The sequence below is a fragment of the Centruroides sculpturatus genome, unplaced genomic scaffold (genome assembly GCF_000671375.1).
Source record: "Centruroides sculpturatus isolate CEXI.00-Female unplaced genomic scaffold, Cexi_2.0 scaffold356, whole genome shotgun sequence".
NCBI lineage: Eukaryota > Metazoa > Arthropoda > Arachnida > Scorpiones > Buthidae > Centruroides > Centruroides sculpturatus.
This window is the reverse complement of record NW_019384626.1, coordinates 136,258-160,592: the sequence shown is the minus strand read 5'-3', so window position 1 is coordinate 160,592 and position 24,335 is coordinate 136,258. Positions and strand designations below refer to the sequence as shown.

Here is a 24,335-nt window from a genome sequence, read left to right as displayed (position 1 = left end):
ATCATGGCAAGATTGTAAGGACATTGTCATAATGCCAGGCTGCAATTTTTAATTTATTTAATTTAAAATATATGCTTTCAATTTTAGTAGTGTCTTTATGAAGACAGAAAATTTTGTTTCTGAAGATAAACTGGCAAAAATGTTCTAAAGAATTCAATTAACTTGCAATTCATTACATTGTGTGAAAACAGTTTACTGCTTTTCATTGTAAAGAATAACAATGAATTTATAAAGATTTAAAGCAGTAATTCCCAAAGTTTTTTGGGCAACTATCCCCTTAGTGCCATAAACTTATACCCAATGCCCCTAACCCATTTTCTCTTGTGTGAGAAAGGCTTAGAAAAACTCTTCTATGAACCTCATACTTTGTGTCAGATGTAGAAGACAATGTACTGTACAATGCAATGTTTCTTCTTACCCATTTTAACAGAGGAAAGGGAAAGGATGTCAGTGACCCCCAACCCTCACCTATGATTACTGTTCAGTACTCTGCCTTCAGTGCCCCCTGCCACCCACTTGCTTCTTTTTGCCCCTAGATTTGCTCACCACCTACAGGGCAGTAATAGCACCCACTTTGGAAACCACTGATCTAAAGCAACATTTTAATAGACAGAAAAATTTTTCAAATCAGATTTTTATTTATTTGTATTAAAATTAGATCCTTAATCTTATAGTCAAATTGAAGTATGTCAGAATAATGAATTAACGGTGAAAGCTAATTAATCATCACATGTAAAGAAATTTTATCAGGTTTCTATTAGAATATAAAATTAAAGTCAATGGTATTTTGGAATTAAAAAAAACGTAAAAGTTTGTGAATTTTTCATTTTATGATTTAACATTCAACAATATACTACTAGTAGATCTTAAAGAATGTATATAATACATTCAGAAAGAAATGTTAACTGAATTATTAAAATAAATATATTTCTAACCTGGTCTCAAATGTCCAACTGTATCGGCAATGCTTCCTTTCTTTACCTTCTCAATAACTGCACTAAGACGACCAGTTTCCATCATTTTCCCCCCAACTACTTTTAATCCTAAAATGGCAGCTGAAGATCCACCTCTTATACCTTCTTTAACAGTCTTCTTTAAAATCATGTGCCCAATCATTTTTGTTCCATCAGCTGAAGGCTGCCAGGATACTGGGTGCTACAATTAATTAAAGTACAGCAATTAATGACAATTAATGCAGTTTAATAAATAAAGAATGGAATATATATCCACATATTCATATAAATATTGCAATAAAGATATATTACAAACTGAACACAATATAGTTTAAATAATTAAAACAATAATGTTTCTTAAATTCAATAAATCAAAGATAAATGCATCAACACCAAAAATCCAGCAACATAAACTCTTTAATATAACAATGTCATAGCTAGGGTCATTAGCACCAAGGGGAATTCTAATTTTGTGCTCTCAAAAATCTATTAGATATATTGAGATACTAAGAATCACTTTGCTGATTATGTCTCCCATGATTTATGCCCCTGGCATGTGGTCCTTTTGCCAGACCATAGCTAGAGTGCTGTATACAAATATTTTCAACCATCTTAATTAATTAATTGATTAATTTTAAACAGTCATCATCATTCAAAAGTCATCAGATTTTAACCTGCAGCATTCCAGTAGAGATCATAATTAGAATAGATTTTGGATAAAAGGAACGTACATGTTATTGGTTCAGAACACCAACAATACCTGTTGATCTAATACACATACATCATCTGTTACATGTGCTGTTACAACCAATAGCATATATATTCTTGTTCTTTATCATGCTTGCTTTTTATAACAAAAGTATTTAGTATAAATGAACATTTTCTTATTTGAATTTTGTCTAATCAATATTAACACTATAAGACAATTTTGTTTCATATAAGGGCTGTTCAAGAAAGACTTGCATAGTTTTCCCCCCAGTCAAAAAAAACAATGGAATAAAATGAGTAATGAATCAGTAAACAAACTATCTATTCCATCAAAATGAGACAATTACCATATCCTACCGATGATTTGTGTTGTACAAAAACGTAAGAAAATCACATCTGCCTTCAATTGCCTATACAAACATAGATATTTTGACAGAATAGCATTTTTTATGCTATTTTGTCAAAATTTTCCCAAGTGATGTGTTATTAAATTTTTACTGGAGTTGTCCAGCAAAAATTTAATAACACATTTTAGAAAATATTCTCTTGGTTTGAATCAAATTTATAATTTAAATGCAATGGAGAATGAGAATAATAAATGTAAGACAATATAATAATAATAAATTAAATAAAAGTCTTTAAAATATGTTCATGCAAATGGCTATTATTTTATAAATTGTCAATACTTTTTTCAGTTGCCAATACTTAATTTTTTTTATTTTCTCATCTCACATGCCTTCTAGTCTTGTATTCTGTGGCAGCCATATTGGATTTATCATCATGGCAAAGTTTGACATCTCAAACTCTCAGTTATTTTGTTTTAATTATTACTATTACTTTAAAAATTCTTATTACTATTTAATGGGATAAAATACGCACAAAGCACAAAAATGTTAATAAACAAGAAAATAAATGAAGTTTCCCACTGGACAACTCCAAAAGTACATTTGGTAGTCCAGATAAAATTTTGGTTACCTACGACAAGTGGATAATTGCTAATTTTAAACTCTGTAAACTCTATAGAACTGCATAGCAGGAAACATCAATATCTCCATGCACTGAAACAGAAACTGTACCATGACAATACTCATCTGCATGTGGTGCATAGAAATAACAACCTTAACAAATAAAAACTCTTCCACATTCACCACATAGTCCATATTTGACTCTGTGTGATGTTTTTTCCTGTTTCTAATCCCAGAAAAATTTAAAAGACTGTGAATTTCCCTAAAAGGTGTAAATTCAACTCCACAGACAAGATTCTAAAAACAGCAGAAACAATTTTTCAGACCACGCAAAAAAATAGTTTTCAGTATGCCCTTGATGAATGGCAGTACTGCTGGGATAAGTGAATTGCTTCTGATTAGGAGTTCTTTGAAAAAGGCCAAAATAATATTTAAATTAGATGAGTGTAATCTATTAAAACAAATCTGCATAAAACTTTCTTGAACTGCCTCCATATCTGTGATAATTAATTACTTTTAGAAGCATGAATGTACTATTAAAAGTATTTTTTTAATATAACATAAACAAGAACTATATTTGATATAGAAAAATTAGTTATGCTTCTGTATTTTTTTTATTCTTATTGAGTATATACTTTGATAGTAATACTTACACAACAATAAATACAAAATCATATAAAAATATTATGTAATTGATGCTATATGCTTGTTGATCATGTAAATAAAAATTTAATCCAAATCAAAAGTAAAAATAATAATCAAAAAAATTATTGTGACATTAAAAATTGCAGTTTGGCATTGTGACAATCATATTTTAATTTATTTAATTTAAAATATATGCTTTCAATTTTAGTAGTGTCTTGTCCCTGTACATCATACTTTCCCTGAAAACTGAATCATGCTAGTTATCTAACTAACTCCACTCTGGAGAAAATTTTGAATTTAAATCACATGACTCAGTCCAGACAAGACATTCATGCATTGTTAATCAGTGCCTCCTACCCCTAAGCTTTTGATATCTGGTATTTGAACTTTCATCTATCTAACTCTGTTCTTGAGATTAATGGAGGACAGACAGCAGGCAGGCAGATGGATGCCAGGAGAAATTTATAGGTATGCAATTTGAAATTGCAGTCCAACAACAGTAATATTACCATTAAATATTGATAAAAAGTATCTTTTTTAAATCAAAATATTTAATATATAATTCATGTAATAAGCAAACTAAAGCAATTAGTTTATAATAATGTAAGAGGTAATGTATAAGCCATTAAATTATCCCTTATAACAGATGAGCATAATTAATAAAAAATATATTAAAAAGTTTTAAAGAAATGCTTTTTATTCACATAAATGCACTAAAAAGTAAAAAATAAATTTTATTTAACTTTCACAATATTTTTAAACACAGAGTTTATTCCAACTCAGCACCGTGGATGAAATCTATACTCTCTAGAACCTGTAAACGGTGCATAATGCATATATATTATATATCATGGTTGACAAATGTTTTCAAACATTCACGCTGTTCTTCTTCAGGTCAACTGGTTAAAGAATTTCACTGGATGGAGTGTATGTTATTCTGGGGGATTAGGTGTCATTCCGGCGAAGTCGGTCTTCCCTGACATGCGCGGTTGTGCATCAGGGAGGTAGCTGCAGTTCGGCATCTAGCAGGAACTGCCAGGCCAGGGATAGAGTCAGCTCCTCCTTTAGGTTGATGCATGTGGTCACTCGGCCGGTGTTGTATATAGCTATGGCCTCCAGCCACCTGAGATGTTCCTGGTGGGGTGTGTTGACGATGATTGTGGCTTTCTTGAATCATGGCTCGACTTCAGAGTCTGATGCATATGCGGCTAGGGCGGTGGTGAGCCGCCCATGCCGGATATCTGCCTGGTGTTCTCTTATATGGGTTTTATCCCATCTGTTGTCCCTGACCAGGATAGAATAGACACCAGGGAGTCTGGCGGGTCTTTCTCATGCCCTACAATTTTCCGTGTACTGCGGGATGACACCTGATCCCACAGAACACTCCATCCAGTGAAATTCCTTAACCAGTTGACCTGAAGAAGAACAACGTGAATGTTCGAAAACGTTTGTCAACCACGATATATAATATATATGCATTAACCCGTTTAGTTCTTCGCCAGAGTTAACTCGGGCACGCTATATAGCCTTACATAAAACGTGGTCCTTATAGCCATTTTTGACAAAAAATTTTTTTTTTGAATTTTTGGAATGTTTTTTAGGTCCCCAAATTTTTTCAAAATTTTTTGCCCGCGCGAAAAAATTTTATCGCGATTTTAATGAGCCTATGTGAAGGCTCGATTAAGGCTTAATTGTTTTTTAATGGGAGTTTTTTATCAATTTTATTTCATGGTTCCTAAGTTGTAGCGCACTAATTTTACTTCGGTAAAGTTATTTAAAGCTAGTTTCTGATGTCAAAAACGACCTCCAAAAGTTTTTAAATTTTTTTAATTAATATATTTTATTTTATATTAATTTAATTGATTAGGGGGGGTCGGAAATCGCAATAAAATTTGTAATTTTTTAAAAATATTTGAAAATATATGCAAATTTCGATGTCACCCTACTTTAAACCCTTGTCCTCCCGAGACTTCTATGAGAATGTCCCGGGAAATCCGACTCCAGCTGTGTTCAAGGTCATCCAGCTGTGTAAACAATAACTCATCGGTGTTAAATTTCACAGAAAGGCGAGTTAAAAAAAATAAAATTTGAAACTTTTTCTTCAAAATTAACGCATTTCTTTCGTTTTTTTTCTGGTTTAAGTATTTTTTATGTTTAATTACAATTATATCAAAAATTGCTGGGAACTTAAGGTGTTAAGCACTGTTTACAGGTTCTAGAGAGTATAGATTTCACAATATTCTTGGTATTATGTGACCAAAAGTAAAATTGTTTGACATTCAATGTTTAGAAATATTCTTAGTTACACATTTTATCAATTATTGTGAGCTTTCCAAGAGTGCTCCATACTTTTACTTTTTAGTGCATTTATGAAAATATAAAGCATTTCTTTTTATAAAAAAATAAAAAATATTAAAAAAGTTTTAATATTTTCTACTTTTAGTTTTATATATGTAACACTAAATTATTAATTCTTTTTGTTTTAGCATTTAAATTAATTGGGAAGTGGGTAAAAAATTGAGTTATGGGATTTTATGTAGACAGTACAACTAAAAAGAGTCAAGGGTTTGCCCTATGTTTAGCACCATCTGTTATCAGCTTTATGGAAAAATATTTACTTAAAAATACAGCCACTAGGACATAATTTGACATTGTTGTCCCCTTAATGTGCACGTTACATAAAGTTTCTAATAAATTTTGAAAGTTAAAAACAAAGTGCAATCATTTTATTTCAATTATAAATGTGATTACAGATATGGAATGTAGAATTGACAATTACATCAAAGATACAGCTCTATGAGCTCTCCATCTCCATGTTCTAAAAACTGCATTCACTCCACAACATATTTGATGTAATGCAAATGATCTTGTCACACAATGTGAAATTCTGGTGGACAGCTAGGTTGGGAACATTACCTTGATAAATGAGGATCTTTAGTTAGCATCATAACCAAAAATCAGAAAGATTCAGATCTGGTGATTGTGGTGGCAATGACATCGAAAATGACTGACTAATCACTTTCTCAGCTAAAAAAGGCTTTGGCAGTAAGTCTTGAAGATGTATAGGAATTCACCATCTTGCATAGAAATTATGTTGTTCAGATAATTTCTCTGTTGCAGTGTTAGAATGGAGTTTTGGAGCATATCTCTATCTAAAACCAACAATATGCTGAATTATAGCCCAATATGGCAGATTATCTGGTTTTAATTAAAGCACAGTAGACCCCCCTATAACAAGGTAGATACAATCCATAATACAGAAGTGGACAGCACGCCAACCATTTAATAGGAGAAACTTTTATCATACAGGTGTTAAATTACAAATAAATGTCGCTAGACAAACAAACGCTTTCGACAATAATTATTTTCGTCTTCATCAGGTCATTAAAAACGGTTAAATTCCTTTTTTGACTACAAATAACTGACCGTTCCAAGCGTATTAACGTTTTGGAATGGAAGCAACAGTAGAACATAAGACAATTTTTAAATAAAAACACGCGCGGTTATAATGCGCATGTGCTATGCGCCTCCAAATTGTGGAGCTAGATATGTTGTTTTACATAGTTATACAAATTGATCCACAAAGGGGGCAAATCAAGTGTGGGGGTGTTGCAGGGATTTAATATGTTGGAAAGGAGGATCTCTCAAACATATACTATACATTCCATGTTATATGAATTCCGTGTTGTACAAGTCACTTAAATACATGAGCCAATCACAGTGCGGCATGTGTGCAGTTTAGCAGCTATGGCTGTTTGAAAGGTTTCTTCCATAAAATTAATCGATTCTAGACTAATTTGACTCAACATTTCCAAAACACGTATAATTTTTTGGGAATAATCCACATAAACTATGCTATAAACAAAAAATTGTAGGATTACTTACCGAGTGTGCACCGTTCAAAGACGCAATTGCTTAAGCTTGTTTTTGTTGCAGAGCAGCTCATCAAATGGCAGGCACATGTTTCCTGATAAGTTATTTTTCTGCGAAAAATTCGCTGAACTTTGGAGACATCATTAATATAAATATAATTTTTATGGCCGTTAAATAATAAATGGTTTTTAGTAGGTCCGCTGCTCGTTTAAACTCAAGGGTTTGTGCAATGTCCCCTATTGGTCCAGATTTGACCAATCCTGTCGCGACACAAGTCGGGGATGACATTTTACCACGTTATATGAATACGATCGCATTTTTTTTGCCGTGTTATAGGAATCCGAGTTATATGAACCCATGTTATAGGGGGGTCTACAGTATATAGCAGCATTAACAAAACATGCCACTGGCCTAAATGCAGAATTTTCTTCAAAACAAATAAGAACCAGTGATAAAGGCTCTGTGAAACCATGCCATACTATTACCTTTTGAGAGTGTAATGGAACTTATTAGTGAATATTTAAATTTTTCTCAGACCAAATACAGCCATTGTGAATATTTATATCATCATGCAAATAAAAACGAGCCTCATCACTCCACAAAATTTTCAGGACCATACATCATTAATCATTATCTGAGATAGAAATGTCAGGGCAAATGTTTTCTGCTTATCATCATCACCAGAAACCACTGATCTTGATTCTGAGATATCTTATATGGATAAAAATGCAAGATTTTTCATGGAACTTTTCACACTGTCATAAAGAACATATCTAATTGCACATGCACTATTAGTTCAAAAATTTCTTAGACTTCTTAAATCAATCTCCAGTAAGTTATCACATTTAGAATGAGTAATGTTTTCAATTCTTTGTCTGGATATTCATCACGTCAACTGTTCTAGAATTACTTCAAACATCATTGCAAACACTATGTTTTGTGAACTGAACATTACAAACGTTGCCTTTTGCAATGATGTTCAATTCATGAAATGCAAGATTTGCAATGATGTTTGAAGCATTCCAATTCTAGAACAGTTGACCTAATGAAGACAAAGAAATTGAAAATGTTTAATCACTCTAAAGATGATAACTTACTGGAGATTTATTTTAAAAAATTCTCTGAGAAGTTTTTGAACTATGCTTCCACTCCAGTCTGATAATTTGTGAATAGAACATACACTATTGCTTCTAGGAGAGACTTTTCCATTTTATGCTCTACTCTGCAGTAACAATGCTTTCTGTTTTCAGATGTCCAATCAATGTGTAATTCCATCCTGGTTTCACAGTCAAACTTCTAGTCTCCTCAAAATATAAAATTGTTTCCCTAATATTCAGAGGACCTGTTTGTAACCATTTTAAGTATCAAAATGCTTTAAATGCTAAACTTGTATTGTTATTTTGTGATAGAAGAATTTAACTTATAATGCACAATTAGGCAATGTACACCATGACTGTTCACTTGCTGAAGAATTGTGAAGAATGTTTTGTAATTTTTTTATATCCAAAATTCATTAGAAGATATACATAACATTCACATTAAAGTGGCAGGAGCACCAAACTTTGTCCTTCAAGCTGAATTTTGATGTAAAATTTTTTCCCAAAAATCAAAACTGCATACTCAAGATAGTACAGTATGTATACCATTTGGCTGAGATTTGTCTAATAGTTCTTTTTGTTAACTTTTTTGGTATCTTATCAGGGAAAACAACATTTAAATTTAAAAGTGTATCTTCAGAAGTGTTGAACACGAGATCATGTTATTAACCAATCACATGGCTTCTTTTCCACCTTTATTTAGTTGATAAAGGTAGAAAAGAAGTCATGTGATTCATGTAGAAAAGAAGTCATGCGATCTCGTGTTCAACACTTCTAAAGAAAAGAGAGGTTGCAGCCATCATATCCAGCCCAAAACGTATACGGCTAGCGGTTGAGCGCCGCCATCCGGCAATTCTATGCGGTTGATAATGGTGTTTGCTACATCTAGCAAGGCGAGTAGATGATCAACTTAAACTTCTTCATTTGTTTGTGTTTGGGGTTAAAATTATAATTTATTTTATTAAAATAATGATTATTTAAGAAGTTGTGAATAATAATATAAAGAAACAGACGATTTTAATCCAGAAATTATTTAATTATTCAATTTTTTAGCAAGTGATGTAGAATTTACATATATTTGCCTTCATAATAGCTTATCTTAAGGTAGGTTTGTTCTTCAATGGCATCTTCTACCATCAACAGCGTAATACATTTGTAAATTTTTTAAAAATTAATTTTCCGAGTGTTTCGAATTTACATAAGTCACTATTTCCCTCGACAAAAGTATGAGGCAGGCCTATCGTCTGATCATACGGTAGGAGACACCACACTAATTAAAAATAATTATTTAGTGTTATTAAACATCCTATAAATACTTAAATAAACAAATTAAGCTATTTTAATCTTCTCTCGGGAAATTCGTCATCAAATGGTTCCGCCATTTTTTCAACAAATTTCCCGTGAGTCAATGCGTAATGTTCATTGAGTCCCGTGATGTGAACATCCGCCGCAACGATTTTTTATTGGAGTTAAAACGTAAACTGTGTACTTCTGCTTGCTGTGTAGAAGTAACGTTTGAACTTCGGTCACAACCTCTCTAAAATCTAGTACAACATGGTTTCACAACAAATGAACAATAAAAAGTATATGCTCAGTTTTCCATAAGATATAATGCATTCTCATTGAAACTCTGTACTGTTTAAAACTGCTGTGTCATTTGAATCAAACATTTACTATCAAGATAAGTTAATGAAACTTTGCAGACATATAGATTGAACATTGTACTTTTGGACAATATATTTTTCAGTTTGTAACAGGCTCTGATAGGAGACATAAAAATTTGAACAATTCTTGTTTTGGTTGTTTCACATAATAAACATGCATGTAAAAATCTGTAAAAAATAATAGATATAGCCTTTAGGTAGTTGTATCAGTTTTTATTTGATCAAAATTGGCAAAGACTTTTCTGAGATATCCAGGAAAAACTGCATACAGTTTTTGAATTTCTGCACCATAATGTATTTGAATTCAAAAATAAAATCTAACGTGGGTAGCTTGGGGCCAGGGCTGACCCACCAAAGAAGTTCCAGCTTAATTGCATATTTAGACAGGAACACCATAGGCTATACCCTTTATAGTAATGCCCTTTGTAAAATAATTAAGATATGGAGTAGTATTTCCCAGCCACTCAGGACTAGGTGCATTCTTAGAACTCATGTTGTTATATCAAATGAATGAATGCACCTAGTGAAAATGGTGGATTTAAACTGAAAATAAATTTGTGGTCATGACATATAATGAAACAATCAATAAAGTTTATAAGGAAATTCCAAAAATAAATAGTATCAAGATAATTTATAGCCAACTGTCGAATATTTACTCTTTAATTTGAAACAATAAAGATCCTCCAGAGGCTGCATTCTGGTCTGATGTTTATTATATCCCATTACATGCCATAGAATGGATAACTCCTGGGTTTATATAGCACTACTGCCGGAGGTCTAGCAGTGAATATAAAAGAACATGAATATAACATCAGAAAGAAAATGGCTAACATGGTCACATATGCAGTGGAAGAGGACATCAAGGTTAATTGATTAAGCAAAACTCCTACATCACACTTGAGTCAGCATGTTTGAAACTAGGGTTTCTCCAATGGGATCCTGGCTGTTTTTTAACCCAGAAAATTCTTATCCCAGGAAATCCTGCAAATTTCTTAAAAATTCACTTTTTTCTTATTTTGTGTTAAAGTTGAGGAAATTTTGCAAATAGAAAGTATAATTATTAACCCATAAACTGTCAGAATGCATTTGTATTTATTAATTTTAAACCTGCTTATTAGTTTTTTAAATTTTTGCTTATTATAATATGTCACAGATTGTCAATAATCAATATGTAGCCTATTTGTGACAGACTTTGAAAATTCTTTACTTGTCAGAACCTGTAATATGTTGAATAATTACACCAATACTGTCTTAATTTTTAACTATGCTCAGTAGCTTCAATAACTTTATTATGTCTGATTGTGCAAATTGGGCAAGGCTACAAACAAGTATGAAATATGCAAGTATGAAATTTTTGTTCATAAACCTGATTATTAAAGACAAACAAACTGCCAAATTATCAGGCTATAAGCTTGATGTTTCTATTAAAGCAGCCAAGGTAGACAAATCAAAAACACTAGACAACAAAAGAAATACTGTAACACATCTTGAAAACAAACTAGAAATCTTTAATAGTCTCAAAGATTTCTAGTTCAAGTGAAAAACCATATAAAATCCATCTTCTCTTAAATGCATTAAAAAATGATTCCACCCACATCAATTGAATCAAAAAGGGCATTCTTCATAGAAGGACTTTTCTTTAGCAAAATAAGAATCACATTTCCAATACATTCTACGAGGGCTATTTTTAAAATAAGGTCCGCTTTTTAAAAAAAACAAAAATATTGTGAATATCATTAAAATATATTTTTTCCCATATTCTACATACTTTTATTTACTTTTCTATATAATTTCCAATTTTGTTCAAACATTTGTCATACTGCTCAAAAATCTTTTTAATTCCAACTTCAAAGAAATCTGCTGCCTGCCTCCAGAAGACATTAGGCCATGCCGCTTGTCTTGTATAAAACAGCGGAGTTTTCTAAGGTCATACAATAAGCATCAGAATTGATTGTTGTGCTTCTTGGCATAAAATCCACTGACAAAGACCCTTTCCTGTCCCAAAAGACAGTTACCATGTTCTTTCGTGTTGAAATCAAATAACAGATCGTATCTTACAGTCAATGGGTGACTCAATTTTCTTAAACATTATAAACTTCTACAGTTCAGCACACTGACAGACGATATGGCTGCAAATGGCATCTAAACACGTGCAAAGCATGCTGAAAGCAGATGCTCATGCACACTGGTGCAATCGCGCGTCATTCTCACTGTCATTCACAAACAGACCTTATTTAAAAAATAGCCCTCGTACATAATTTCTCTATGCAAATACTAATAAAGTTTTAAATTTTTTAAATTTCACATGAACTTTACACCCTGTATACATACATACACACACATTTGGACCCACAGTATCCTGCTGTCCTCATAGAAATTTTGACTGTATCTAATTCTTGGTGTAATAATTTCAGTAAACTGTTAAGAGGAACACGCTGTGGATTAATGTTCTAATGGCAAAGTATTTATAAGACAATGGCTGGAATGAACTTACTTGGATGAGAGATGATAAGCTATTAAATTTATGATATATCCCAAAATTTAATTTAGGGCCTACATGGGATACAGTACAGTAGACCCCTCTATAAAACGGGTTCCTGTAATTATGATTCCTATAAGACAGCAAAAAAATTGCGACGGTATCCGTAAGAAACGGTAAAAAACTCCTATAATTACATAAAACGTCATCGGGCAGCCAAACTACTTTCTGCACCATCAAGCGCCACGCTACGGAGAGATTACTATCGTCTGTACAGTATTATATATAAATTAGGTACTGTACATATAATTATATATTACTCCCAGGATTTCACATACAAACTCTAATCTGCTTACTCTACTAGACAAATATTCTTCTGTATTTTCTGAAGGCATCAAATGTTCTAAATCAATATTCCTTCATTTAATCTTAAAACCAGATGCACATCCTATTTTTCTGAAACCAAGAACAGTTCCTTTTTCCCTCAGGGATAAAGTTGAAGCAGAGCTATCTACGTTAGAAAAGGCTGGAGTAATTTCTAAGATGCCCAACAGTGCTTGGGCCACATCTATGATTCCAGTAGTTAAAAATGATGGTAGTGTTAAGATAGCTGAACTTTTCAATCTAACCTTGAATAAGATGTTACAAATAGATGTCCATCCAATACCTCGTTTGGTAGAAATCTCTATGAAACTACTTGGAGGTGAGAAGTTCTCTACCTTTGACTTAAGTCAGTGATTCCCAACCTGTGGTATGCGTACCCCTAGGGGTACGCAATAGGTTGTTTAGGGGTACAGAAAAAAGTTAGTTATTATGGCAGAAAAAATAATATATTCTGTATCACAAACTAATAGTATCAAAAATTATTAGGTAAAATATGTTCCTTGCAACAATCACAACTTTATTATACATTTTTTCGTTTACTTTTAATTTAAAGTTACAATATGTAAAATTAACAATACGGGTACTCACTAAATTTCTTAAATGAGGGGTACAATCTAGAAATATGACATGTCACGGGGTACGCTAATGAAAAAAGGTTGGGAACCACTGACTTAAGTGATGCCTATAACCAATTCCAATTGGATGACGAAAGTAAAAATTTAGTGATTATCAATACTCATCTTGGATCGTTTAAGTGCAATCATCTTTTATATCGTATTGCATCTGCCCCTGCTTTATTTGAAAGAGCTATGGAAAAATTATTCTCTGCAATTCTGAAAATGCAACCATATTTTGATGACTTGGTTACTCCTGGTACAAATCATTCAGACCACTTGAGTAATATTGAAAGGATCCTATCCATTTGTAAAACGGAAGGAATCAAACTAAATAAACAAAAATGCAAATTCTTACAAGATTCTGTAAAATTCTTAAGATTTGAGATTTCAAAACAAGAAATTGCTCCTTTATCCTCAAAACTGGATCCTATATTAAAAGCTCATAAGCCTCGTAATGTTCATTCTCTACGCTTGTTCCTAGGTATGTTGAACTATTATTCTAAATTTGTACCTAAACTGTCTACGTACCTACACCCTCTTTACAAACTGTTACGTAAAGGATGTTCTTGGGTCTGGACAAAATAACACGAATCTGCCTTTCAAAGTGCAAAAAACTCATTAAAACAAGCTAAACTTCTCATACACTATGATCCTAACAAAGAATTATACTTGGCTACAGATGCTTCTCAATTTGGTGTCGGTGCTGTTCTTTTCCATATTATTGACAATGTAAAAAGTCCTATTTGTTTGCTAATGCTTTACTTTCGCCTGCTCAACGTCGATATTCTCAGACAGAGAAAGAGGCACTATTTATTATTTTTGGTATTAAGAAATTTAGACAATATCTTCTTGGTCATCATTTTATCCTAGAAACAGACCATAAGCCCTTACTTGCAATTTTTGGTAATAAAAGAAGACAGAATGAGATTGTAGCTGCTAGATTACAAAGATGGAGCATCATACTGAATGATTATAATTATACAATTAAGTACATCTCTTCCGCAACTAATATCATAGCTGACGGCCTTTTCAGAAATACTACTAATAATTTATCCATAGAAAATTTTAGTAACTCAATTCCAAGTTCATTATTTAATTTGCAATTTGACTCCCTTCCTTTTACCAATAGTGCTTTTATAGAAGCATCTCATGCAGATAAACTTTCCAATGTTTTGCGTAAGTGCGTCAAAAATAATTGGCATCAGATAAATACAGCTGTTAAGCCATTTCTTAAATTCAAGGATTCCCTTTCTCTAGAAGGAAACTTAATATTTATGGGTGTTAGAATATTCGTTCCTGAGAAATTTCACAGAAATGTTCTCATTGAATTACATTCTGGACATCAAGGTATTGTTAAATTGAAAATGTTAGCAAGATCAATTGTTTGGTGGCAAGGCATTGATAGTGATCTAGAATGAATAGTGAAAGAATGTATTTTATGTCAGTTATACCATCGAAATCCTCCCTCTACTAATACAGTCGACCCCCCTATAAGACAGTAGATACATTCCGTTTTTTATGAAATTGATGTTTTAGGAGACCTTGCCAATCACAACCCGACATGTGTGAAGTTTACGGACTACGGCTGTTTGAAAGGTTTTCTTCCATAAAATTAATCAATTCTAGACTAATTCGACTCAACATTTCCAAAACACGTATATTTTTTTGGGAATAATCCGTATAAACTATGTTATAAACAAAAAATTGTAGGATTACTTACCGAGTGTGCACCATTTGACGTCGCCATTGCTTAAGCTTGTTTTCGTCACGGAGCAGCGCACCAAACGGTGGCTGCAATTTCTGATAAGTTATTTTTCTGTGAAAACTTCGTTGAACTTTGGAGACATCATTAATAGAAATAATTTTTATGGCCGTTGAATAAGAAATGTTTCTTTCACAAGAAATGTATAAAATTAGTGTTGTATTAGACTTACGGTACCTAATTTACATACTGTACAGACGCTAGTAAACTCAACTTACTCGCCTAAACTATCCGTAGCATGGTGCTGGACTGAGGAAAGTATATATATAATTGTAATAAAGTTACAATAAATTAAGTTAATATATACTTATATGTACAGTACCTAATTTATATATAATACTGTACAGACGATAGTAAACTCAATTTACCCGCCTAAACTCTCTGTAGCGAGGCGCTGGACAGCGGAAAGTAGTTTGGCTGCCCGATGACATTTAACCGAATTATAGGAGTTTTTTTTACCATGTTTGTATGGATACCGTCGCAATTTTTTCGCCGTCATATAGGAATCCGAACTATAGGAACCCATGTTATAGGGGGGTTGACTGTACTTTAAGATGGCCAATTCCTGAAGAACCTTGGAGTAGAGTGCATATCGACTTTGCTGGACCTTTCCTTGAAAAAATGTTTCTAATAGGTATTGATGCAAAAACTAAATATCCTGAAATTCAAATAATGCAATCCACAGATTCTTCCACTACTATTCTGGCACTTAGATCTTGGTTTATGGCCTTCCTTTACATGTTCATTCTGATAATGGCCCTCAATTCACATCTCGTGAATTCAGAATGTTTTTAGCACAGAACGGAATTCGTCAGACATTCTCGCCGCCATACGATCCTGCAACTAATGAAGCAGTTGAAGAATTTATCAAAATGTTTAAGTCGTCTTTAAAAAAATTAAGTCGTGAAAAGGATTTAATGACATCCCTCCTCCAATTCCTTACTTCATATAATACTATTCCTCACTGTTCCACTGGTAAAACATCTAGTGAGATGCTATTCAACAGAAAACTTCACTCAAGACCAGATTTGTTGCACCCTTTAACCTTATCGGATAACAACATAGTTCGTCCACAATGTTCATTTATGATAGAAGACACAATTTTTGCTCATGACTTTTCTTCTAAAGAATATTGGGTTGCTGGTAAAGTTATTGAGAAACTTTCACCTGTTACATATAACATTGAGCTTCCTAATGATTCCATATGGAAGCATCATATTGATCAACTGAGATCTCGATCATCCGCATCTTTCGAATCTCAAGGTGCTTCATTCGTTCCTCTTCAGCTGTGGTGGGAAGAAGAAAATAATACAATAGTTGAAAATATCCCCCAGAAAGACAACATGAAAAATTCATCATCAGATACTGCCTTAGCTTCAGACTCTTCTAATACTCAAGAGTCAAGTCTTAGACATCGTAAAACTCCTACATACTTATAAGACTATGTTTGTAACTTCTCCTTAGGAGGGGATGATGCTATGTATTGCAACGCCATCTCTGGCAATTCTTAAATGTATATAGTTGGTAGCGCGCCTGTGCACCACATTCAGTTCTGTACCATTTCTTGTTCAGTAAAGATGTGCTTCTTTACTCGTTCATAAGAATCCGTCTCCATCCTTCTTAATCTAATTCCGACGACTATACATACCAGAAAGATTGTTCGATCAGAAACAGGTCAAACGGTCAACCCTTGTGTACGTCACTACTAATATTTGGCAACATTAGCGTGATGCGATATCTATTGTCATGTATGTGGCAAATTTATAGTACAAATATTTTCTGTATTTTGGTTTAATAAAGCATTAAAATAGGTACCTAATAATTATTTCTTTTACCTATTTATTTATTTATCTACATATTACATTTTATTTTAGAATTTATTGTTAGTTCGTTTAATTGGGGCATCCACTTAATTGGACCAAAATGGATTAGTCCCAATATGTCCCAATTAAGCGGAATTGACTGTACACCATTTTTGATACACAACACTGTAAATGTATTAATTTATCACATAAGATGAACAAATTGGCTGAAATCACCAGTTCTGTATTTTAAATTATCTATAATTATTAAAAATTTTAATTTTTTTTAATAGTCCAATGTTAATTATAGTTTTATTTAGTCATTATGCAATAAGCTAACTTATTAACCTTTATATTATATTATTATAATCAAGTTACTTTGGATTGCTTATTACACAGATTGTATATTAAATATTATTTTGCTGAAAAGCTGTTTTAACGAATAGAACAGAAATTATTATTTATCACACAAAACTAATTTATATATATGGGAATGTTATATGAACTGTTGATTTTTGAAAGTGTCCATTTTGTGAAAAATATAGTTAAGGCTAATTTTTATTACAAATTGACATAAAATTTATGTTCTTAATAAATTCACAATAAATATCTTTTAATATCAGTATAAATTTATTACTAGTAATATATATCATCAACAATATTTATTGTGTGTTGATTTTGAAAGTGAGACAAGGCCACTCTAAAGAAAAATATAAAGATATGATGGATTTATTTCCCTATGTATTACCCATTTTATGTATGGATTTATTTCCCTATGTATTACTCGGCACTCAATAACCCAGCAGTCCGGATAACTCAGCCACACCCTGGCAGGGCGAAAAAATCCTTAGTTAATTAATTTTCATTATAGACAGCTTTATGCCTCAAAGTATTTTTCTGAGGTCTGTCTTATGAGGTAAATTACTGTACATAATGTATTCATTAATTTTCATTTTCATGTAGTAAAGGCTCTATGCCTTCATAAAGGACGTACTTTTCCTTTGTTTAAGGGTATTTGGGCAGTTTATTCTCTGTTGTATTCTCAAGTAAACAATACATACAATACAACAATACAATACAAACAATACAATACAATACAATACAATACAATACAATACAAAACAATACAAACAATACAGTACAGTATTTTCTGAGGAAACACTCATACTTATTTTTTTTAACCCCATTCCCGATAACCCAGCATTTTCACAAACTCGGCCACCCTTCGGTCCACATTAGGCCAAGTTTTCGAGACTCTACTGTATTTTAAAAATCTGCACCATCTATACTAAGAAATATAATTATATGCATACAACTTATTACTGAATGTTTTTTCTTATTTTATCCATTTTTTCCTGTAAAAATAAATTTATTTTTTGTTTTATTGTAGCTTTTCGAAAATATGAAATGTATGAAATGTTGAAATAAAATAAATATGTAAATAAATAAAATATTTAATTTTTTGTTATTATAATTACATTCCATTCAAAGAAAATCAACATTTTCAACAAATTATTGTTTTTGAGAGTGAGGCAAGTCCATCGGCACATACCAAAATCATGATTTTTTCACCTAATATGGATAACCATTATTGCATAATAAATTTACATGAAATAAGACCAAAAAAATATAAAATAAGTCTATTAATGCTTACAAATATTTTTAAACCCATTCAAATGCAAACCATTAAATATCTAACAATAACATAAAATGGACTTGCCCCACTTTCAAAATCAACTCTCATATAATGTTTTGCCTCCTATGTGATAACTATGGCTATATTGCTCCCAGACACTTGAAATTGATAACAGAATAATCCTTGATTAATTGGCTATCAATACCAATAGTGGTACTCACCTGCAATGTTGTACATGTGCAGGATGGTAAGAAAAATGGAGACATATGGATGTCAGTTAAAGCAGTATGCTGTTATTGAATTCTCTACTGTGGAGAGTTGTGCGCCCGTTGACGTTAATTGACAAATGAGTGCAGTCTAAGGTAATGCTTGTGTGAATTTGAATACTGTCAGGAAGTGGGCAAGGAATCTAAAAGCATTGACAAGCATGTACTGTACAATCATCCCCATAGTGGAAGACCATAACAGTCATGGATGCACAGCATCAAGTGCATTTAGATAAACTGATTTATCCCAATTGCCATGTGAAGCAAAAAGACATCATCACAGAGATTGGGATTTCACTTCAGTGAGTCCATCCATCACATTATCCATTATGTGCTAAACTATAAAAAATTGTGTGCAAGATGGATTCCATGCATACTGATTCCCAAAATAAAGCAAAACCAAAAGCTGATTTATTAGGAACATATTGCCCAGATCTAGCACCTTGTGACTATTTTCTTTTCCCAAAGCTGAACAAACACCTGAAGGGATAGGGTTGCCAATTGGAGAAAATCAACTTTGGGACATGCTAGTAAAAAATGGGGAATTTTCAATGAAAATGCGAGACTTTCATATGAAACAATTTATTTCTTAAACATATATTTACTTTGAGATTGTGCTTCAGGAACAAGCTTTTTATCTTTTAGCACTGTTGTATAAATCTCTTAACAGGATTCGTTTGAATTTAACTTAACTATCAATTCTCTATTTATTAATTTCACAGAATACCTATTGCAGTTTTCGTTGAAAACATGTTCATATGAGAGAAAACTTTCTATAAAAGCATTAGTAGCTGGAATATTCAGACAAAATGATAATAAATTGACTAAGTTTGGCAGTGACGGGCTTGAAGCAGTAAATTGACCTGTAAATTGGCTGAAATTGTTTGTTCTGTGATTAAAGTTATTGCTGGAAATGTATAAAAGGTATCTTTTTGATCTTATTGTTAAATCTCAAGTTATTTTATAAAAAAAATAATTATTTTCTGAGTCGGCTACTTTTGAGCTACTTTTTTAAAAAATTTTGACTATAAAGCTAAAAGTGTCTGGCAACACTGAAAGCTTCTTGAAAGAAAGTCTGATTCTGTATACAAGGAGCAGTATAAATCCTTACGAGATCAATGATTGATTAAGCTAACTTCACTTGCTGATCTATCACATGTCCATGGTCCATACTACATTTACACGTACTGTACTGTACAGTAAGACCCCGCTTAACACTGCCTCGATTAATGCTGATTCAATATAATGCAGTCTGCTTGAAACCTAAAAAAATCTCCAAATTTATACTGATTCAAATTAACGTGGCATTTCATTGATTCATATTAGGGTTTCTCATTTCCCGGTATTTTGCTTGTCCCGAGATCCCGGGATAAAAGTGAACTGTTTCCCGGGATCCCGGGAAATCCCGGGATAGAATTAATTATTTTTAAGGTATACAAAATATCTTGAAATCAAATGATATAATTATTTTCCATTTTTTAAAGTAATTTTAAAGTTCTGTAACCTCCAAAATCATATTAATAATGCTGTGTAAGGTCTATAGGCCTATAATAAAAATTACCTTTAAATAACGTAGAAATTTTCACAAATAGAAAAAAATTAATTAAAGTTTGCTGGAAACTGCATACAACAACAACAAAAAAAAATGTTTTGAATTGAGTTAAAAATTAAAAAAATGAACTTCTAATTTAGAAGGTAATTTTCGTTTTTTAAATAAAATATAATACAAAATATTGCAAACTTTTATAAGATTTTAAAAAGCAAAGATGGTCAATACTCCGATAACTCACTCTAATTCTTATTTTAGTAATGAAAAGTCTTGCCACCGAGAATGCCCTTTCCGATTCAATTGATGTGATTGGAATAGTGTTTAATGCATTTAAGAGAAGACAGATATTATGTGTTTTTTCACCTGTAGCCTGGAAGCTTTCGAGTTCGTTTTCGAGATTGTAGTACTTCTTTCGCTCTCTAGTATTCTTGATTTGTCTACCTTGGCTGCTTTAATAGCGGCATCAAGCTTAGAGCTCGATAATTCGGCAATTCATTTGGCTTTAATAATCAGGTTTATGAAGAAAAACTTCATACTTGCAGACTTTGTACTCGTTTGTATCCTTGCCCAATTTGCACAATCTGGCGTCAGGCATTTATTGAAGCTACTGGGCATGGTTAAAACTCAAGACAGCGTAAGCACAATTATTCCAGATATTACAGGTTCCGACAAGTAAAGAATTTTTATAGTCATGCCACAAATAAGCTATATATTGATTATTGACCATTTGTGACATGCTATAACGAGCAAAAATTTAAAAAAACTAATAGGTAGGTTTAAAATTAATAAATACAAATGTATTCTGGCAGTGAATGAGTTAATTATGCTTTCTATTTGCAAAACTCCTCAACCTTAACACAAAATAAGAAAAAAAGTGAATTTTTAAGAAATTTGCGGGATTTCCCGGGATATTTCCCGGGTTAAAAAAACAACCGGGATCCCGTTTCAGAAAGCCTAATTCATATATAATACGATTATTTACAAACACGAACCAATCAGCGAAAAATGACAATTCATTGTAGCACTGTACTTTCCTTAAATCTATGTTTGTTTTGTGCAATTTTGGAAAGCATATATCGTCATGGATGCCATAGGAAATATTGACTTTGCTTCGCAAAAATTAACTGATAAATATGTGAATAGTGTAGAAGTTATGGCTGAAGGTATCCAAGAATTCTCAACAAGAAGAGCCTATCACTATAGTGTTAGGTTGACCAAATTGTCAACCTAATCGATACAGCAGGACAAAGAGATGTAGACAAGCAGGATACTGAGGAGTTACTGCAGGTTTCTAATGAGAGCATTACCAACAACGACCTTCAAAAACTGGCAGAACAAGGAATTCATATAAAATTGGAAAATAGTGATGTTGAAAACAAAGAACCAAAAGAATTTCTCTACAGATTTCCTTAGTAAAAGTTTGGTAACAATAACCAAAATTGTTGATCAAATTGTAGCAAATGATCCAGATTTTGAAAGGAGTGCAAAAGCAAAACAAGGCATTTTTGGACACAATCTTCTGCTACCAACATTTGCTTCAGGAAAGAAAAAAGTGACAAATGAAACTACATGACTTTATTGCAAAAAACAAGAATTTCAGAAAAGCCAGGACCTACATCACAAAAAATAAACTTTACATTTCTGTGTGCATATGTTTATGTTATTTAGCATATAGTATGATCAAATTAATATAAAAATAACTTAAAATTAAGGTAAAATCTGTTTATTTTTGGTTGTGTGTTCTCCTTTCCTTATTTACTCTATGTTAAAATTATCTTGTTTAACACTGTTTCATTTAGCGCTTTTTCATCTAGGAACACATCCCCACATTAAGTGGGGTCTTACTGTATTTCATTTTCAATAAATATGTTTTTATAAATTTCTTTAATAGTATCATTTAAAAATATTTTGCAGGATTTTCAAGTGTCTTTGTGTGTTGCGTGATTTTGTTCGAAAATTCATGATGCAGGATAGTTGGCAACCCTATGAAGGGACACCATTACACCAATGCAGAGGTGCAAGATGAGTATTCCTGGTACCAAGAGAAACCACCTGAATTCTTCACCAACAGAATGAAACAACTTGTCTGGCATTGGCATGTACAGTATGTATGGATAGAGATGGTGACTATGTGGAAAAGTAATGACACCTTCTTATAGAAAATATTTCAAGCTCTAAGCAAAAATTAATTTCATTTCAGTATCTTGTTTATTATATAAATTATTGTATAAGATGCAAAACTTTTCAAAATGGCCTCATATATAAATTATTACTATACAGTATATTAGCATAATTAAGTTAAATTATAGTTAAATTAGTATTCTTTCTTACTTTCTCATAGTGTATTATATATACACACATTTTAATAGCACTGTAAAAACAAAAAATTTACCATTTATAGTTTTAAAAATATAATTTAAGATAATTTAAACCAGAATTATCTTAAAATCAAGTGTCACTTCACATGGACAGACTGCAATTAAAATATTTTGTGTATAGAATTCAAAAAAAATTTAAGTGTTTTGTTTTCTGGCTATACTTAAGATAATAGAGTAATCAAGATAGCTACACAACTCAGTTGACTACCAAAGATAACAGTGTAAAATCTCAAGATTTACTGTTTGTAATTAAAATACTTTTGTTCATTAATAGAAGAATAAGTTAAAATTTATCATTTAATGTTATATAATTTTGTTTGAAAAAATTATGAAACTAATTTAATAACAATTCTTTTATTATTTACTAATTTAATAACAATTTATTTATTAAAAATAGATAACATTTTAATGTCAAATGATCTGTTAAATTTGTTGGGTTATATATCACATTTTACAAATTTGTGAAGGTTTCAACATAAATTAAAAATTTTCTGATCTTTTCAAATTAATATTGATTATATATTAAGTAAAATTTTTGAAAATATTAAAAACTTTGGATTGTAAGATTGAATTTATCTATTTCAGAATAAGCAATCTTTTAATTTTTATCCCCATGCTACTTTCTTATGGGTTGCAAGTAAATTGAATTAAACTTGTAAAATATAATTTGAAAAAATATTCATGTTTAAGCATATCACAGAAAATAAATTACATAATAACTGACTTAATTCTGAGATGTAGCTTATAGAAAATCTTACAGAGATAACAAACCTATGTCTGGATTTATTTTCTACATTATATCAAACAATTATGAATTTTTTTTCCTTATATACCATGAACATATAACATTTTTGAGATTTATAATGAAATCAGCCCAATGGAAACTTGAAATTTCCATTTTCTATAATATTTTTATTAGAAAGATATGTTTTACAATAATAAGATTCATATAATAGTTACTCTTAAATAAATTTCTAAATCAGGGGTGTCCAACCTTTTTGTTTCTCTGGGCCTCATTGGAAAAAGTCAAGGGGTTTTGGGCCACAAGTATATATAATATATACTTATGGCCCAATATACAAGTATATTTAAAAATTAACATGTCTTGATTATAATAATTAGTATTAAAACTTTATCAAGAAAAAAGGATATTTTAAAAAATTACTTCTACAGACACTTTCAGTTTTTACTTAGAAATAGATAAATTCATTTATTATAAAAGAGACTAAAGAAAATTTATTTGAAAAACACAAATATTTGTTTTATTTGGGTCTCTAATTAATAAAAAGCGACGAAACACCATTTTAAAGTGCATTTTTATTCAATTAATATAATTATACATAATATGTAGCCGAAAAAGTAGCCAAAGCGCCAAATGATATTTTTTACGTGAAGCAAAAAAAGTAGCCACATTTGGCCCAATTAGCCAAATCTTGCAATGTTGGAAGAAATACTAAATAAAGCTGGAGCTGTGAATCAAAGGATTATAGACCCAAGTGCGGGGAAAAAGAGGCAAAGAACAAAAGATAAAGAAGTGAAAAAGGTTGAAAAATTACG

The 24,335-nt window shown here is 31.7% G+C and overlaps 1 protein-coding gene across 1 annotated transcript in view; it reads right to left on the bottom strand.

Annotated features, from left to right (window-relative positions):
- The window catches only part of LOC111625627 (regulating synaptic membrane exocytosis protein 2-like), a 328,126-nt gene that overhangs the window by 183,065 nt on the left and 120,726 nt on the right, over positions 1 to 24,335 (bottom strand). The window contains exon 5 of the mRNA XM_023368831.1: positions 936 to 1,155. Coding sequence (XP_023224599.1) covers positions 936 to 1,155 — 220 coding nt within the window. The remainder of the gene's footprint in view (positions 1 to 935; positions 1,156 to 24,335) is intronic.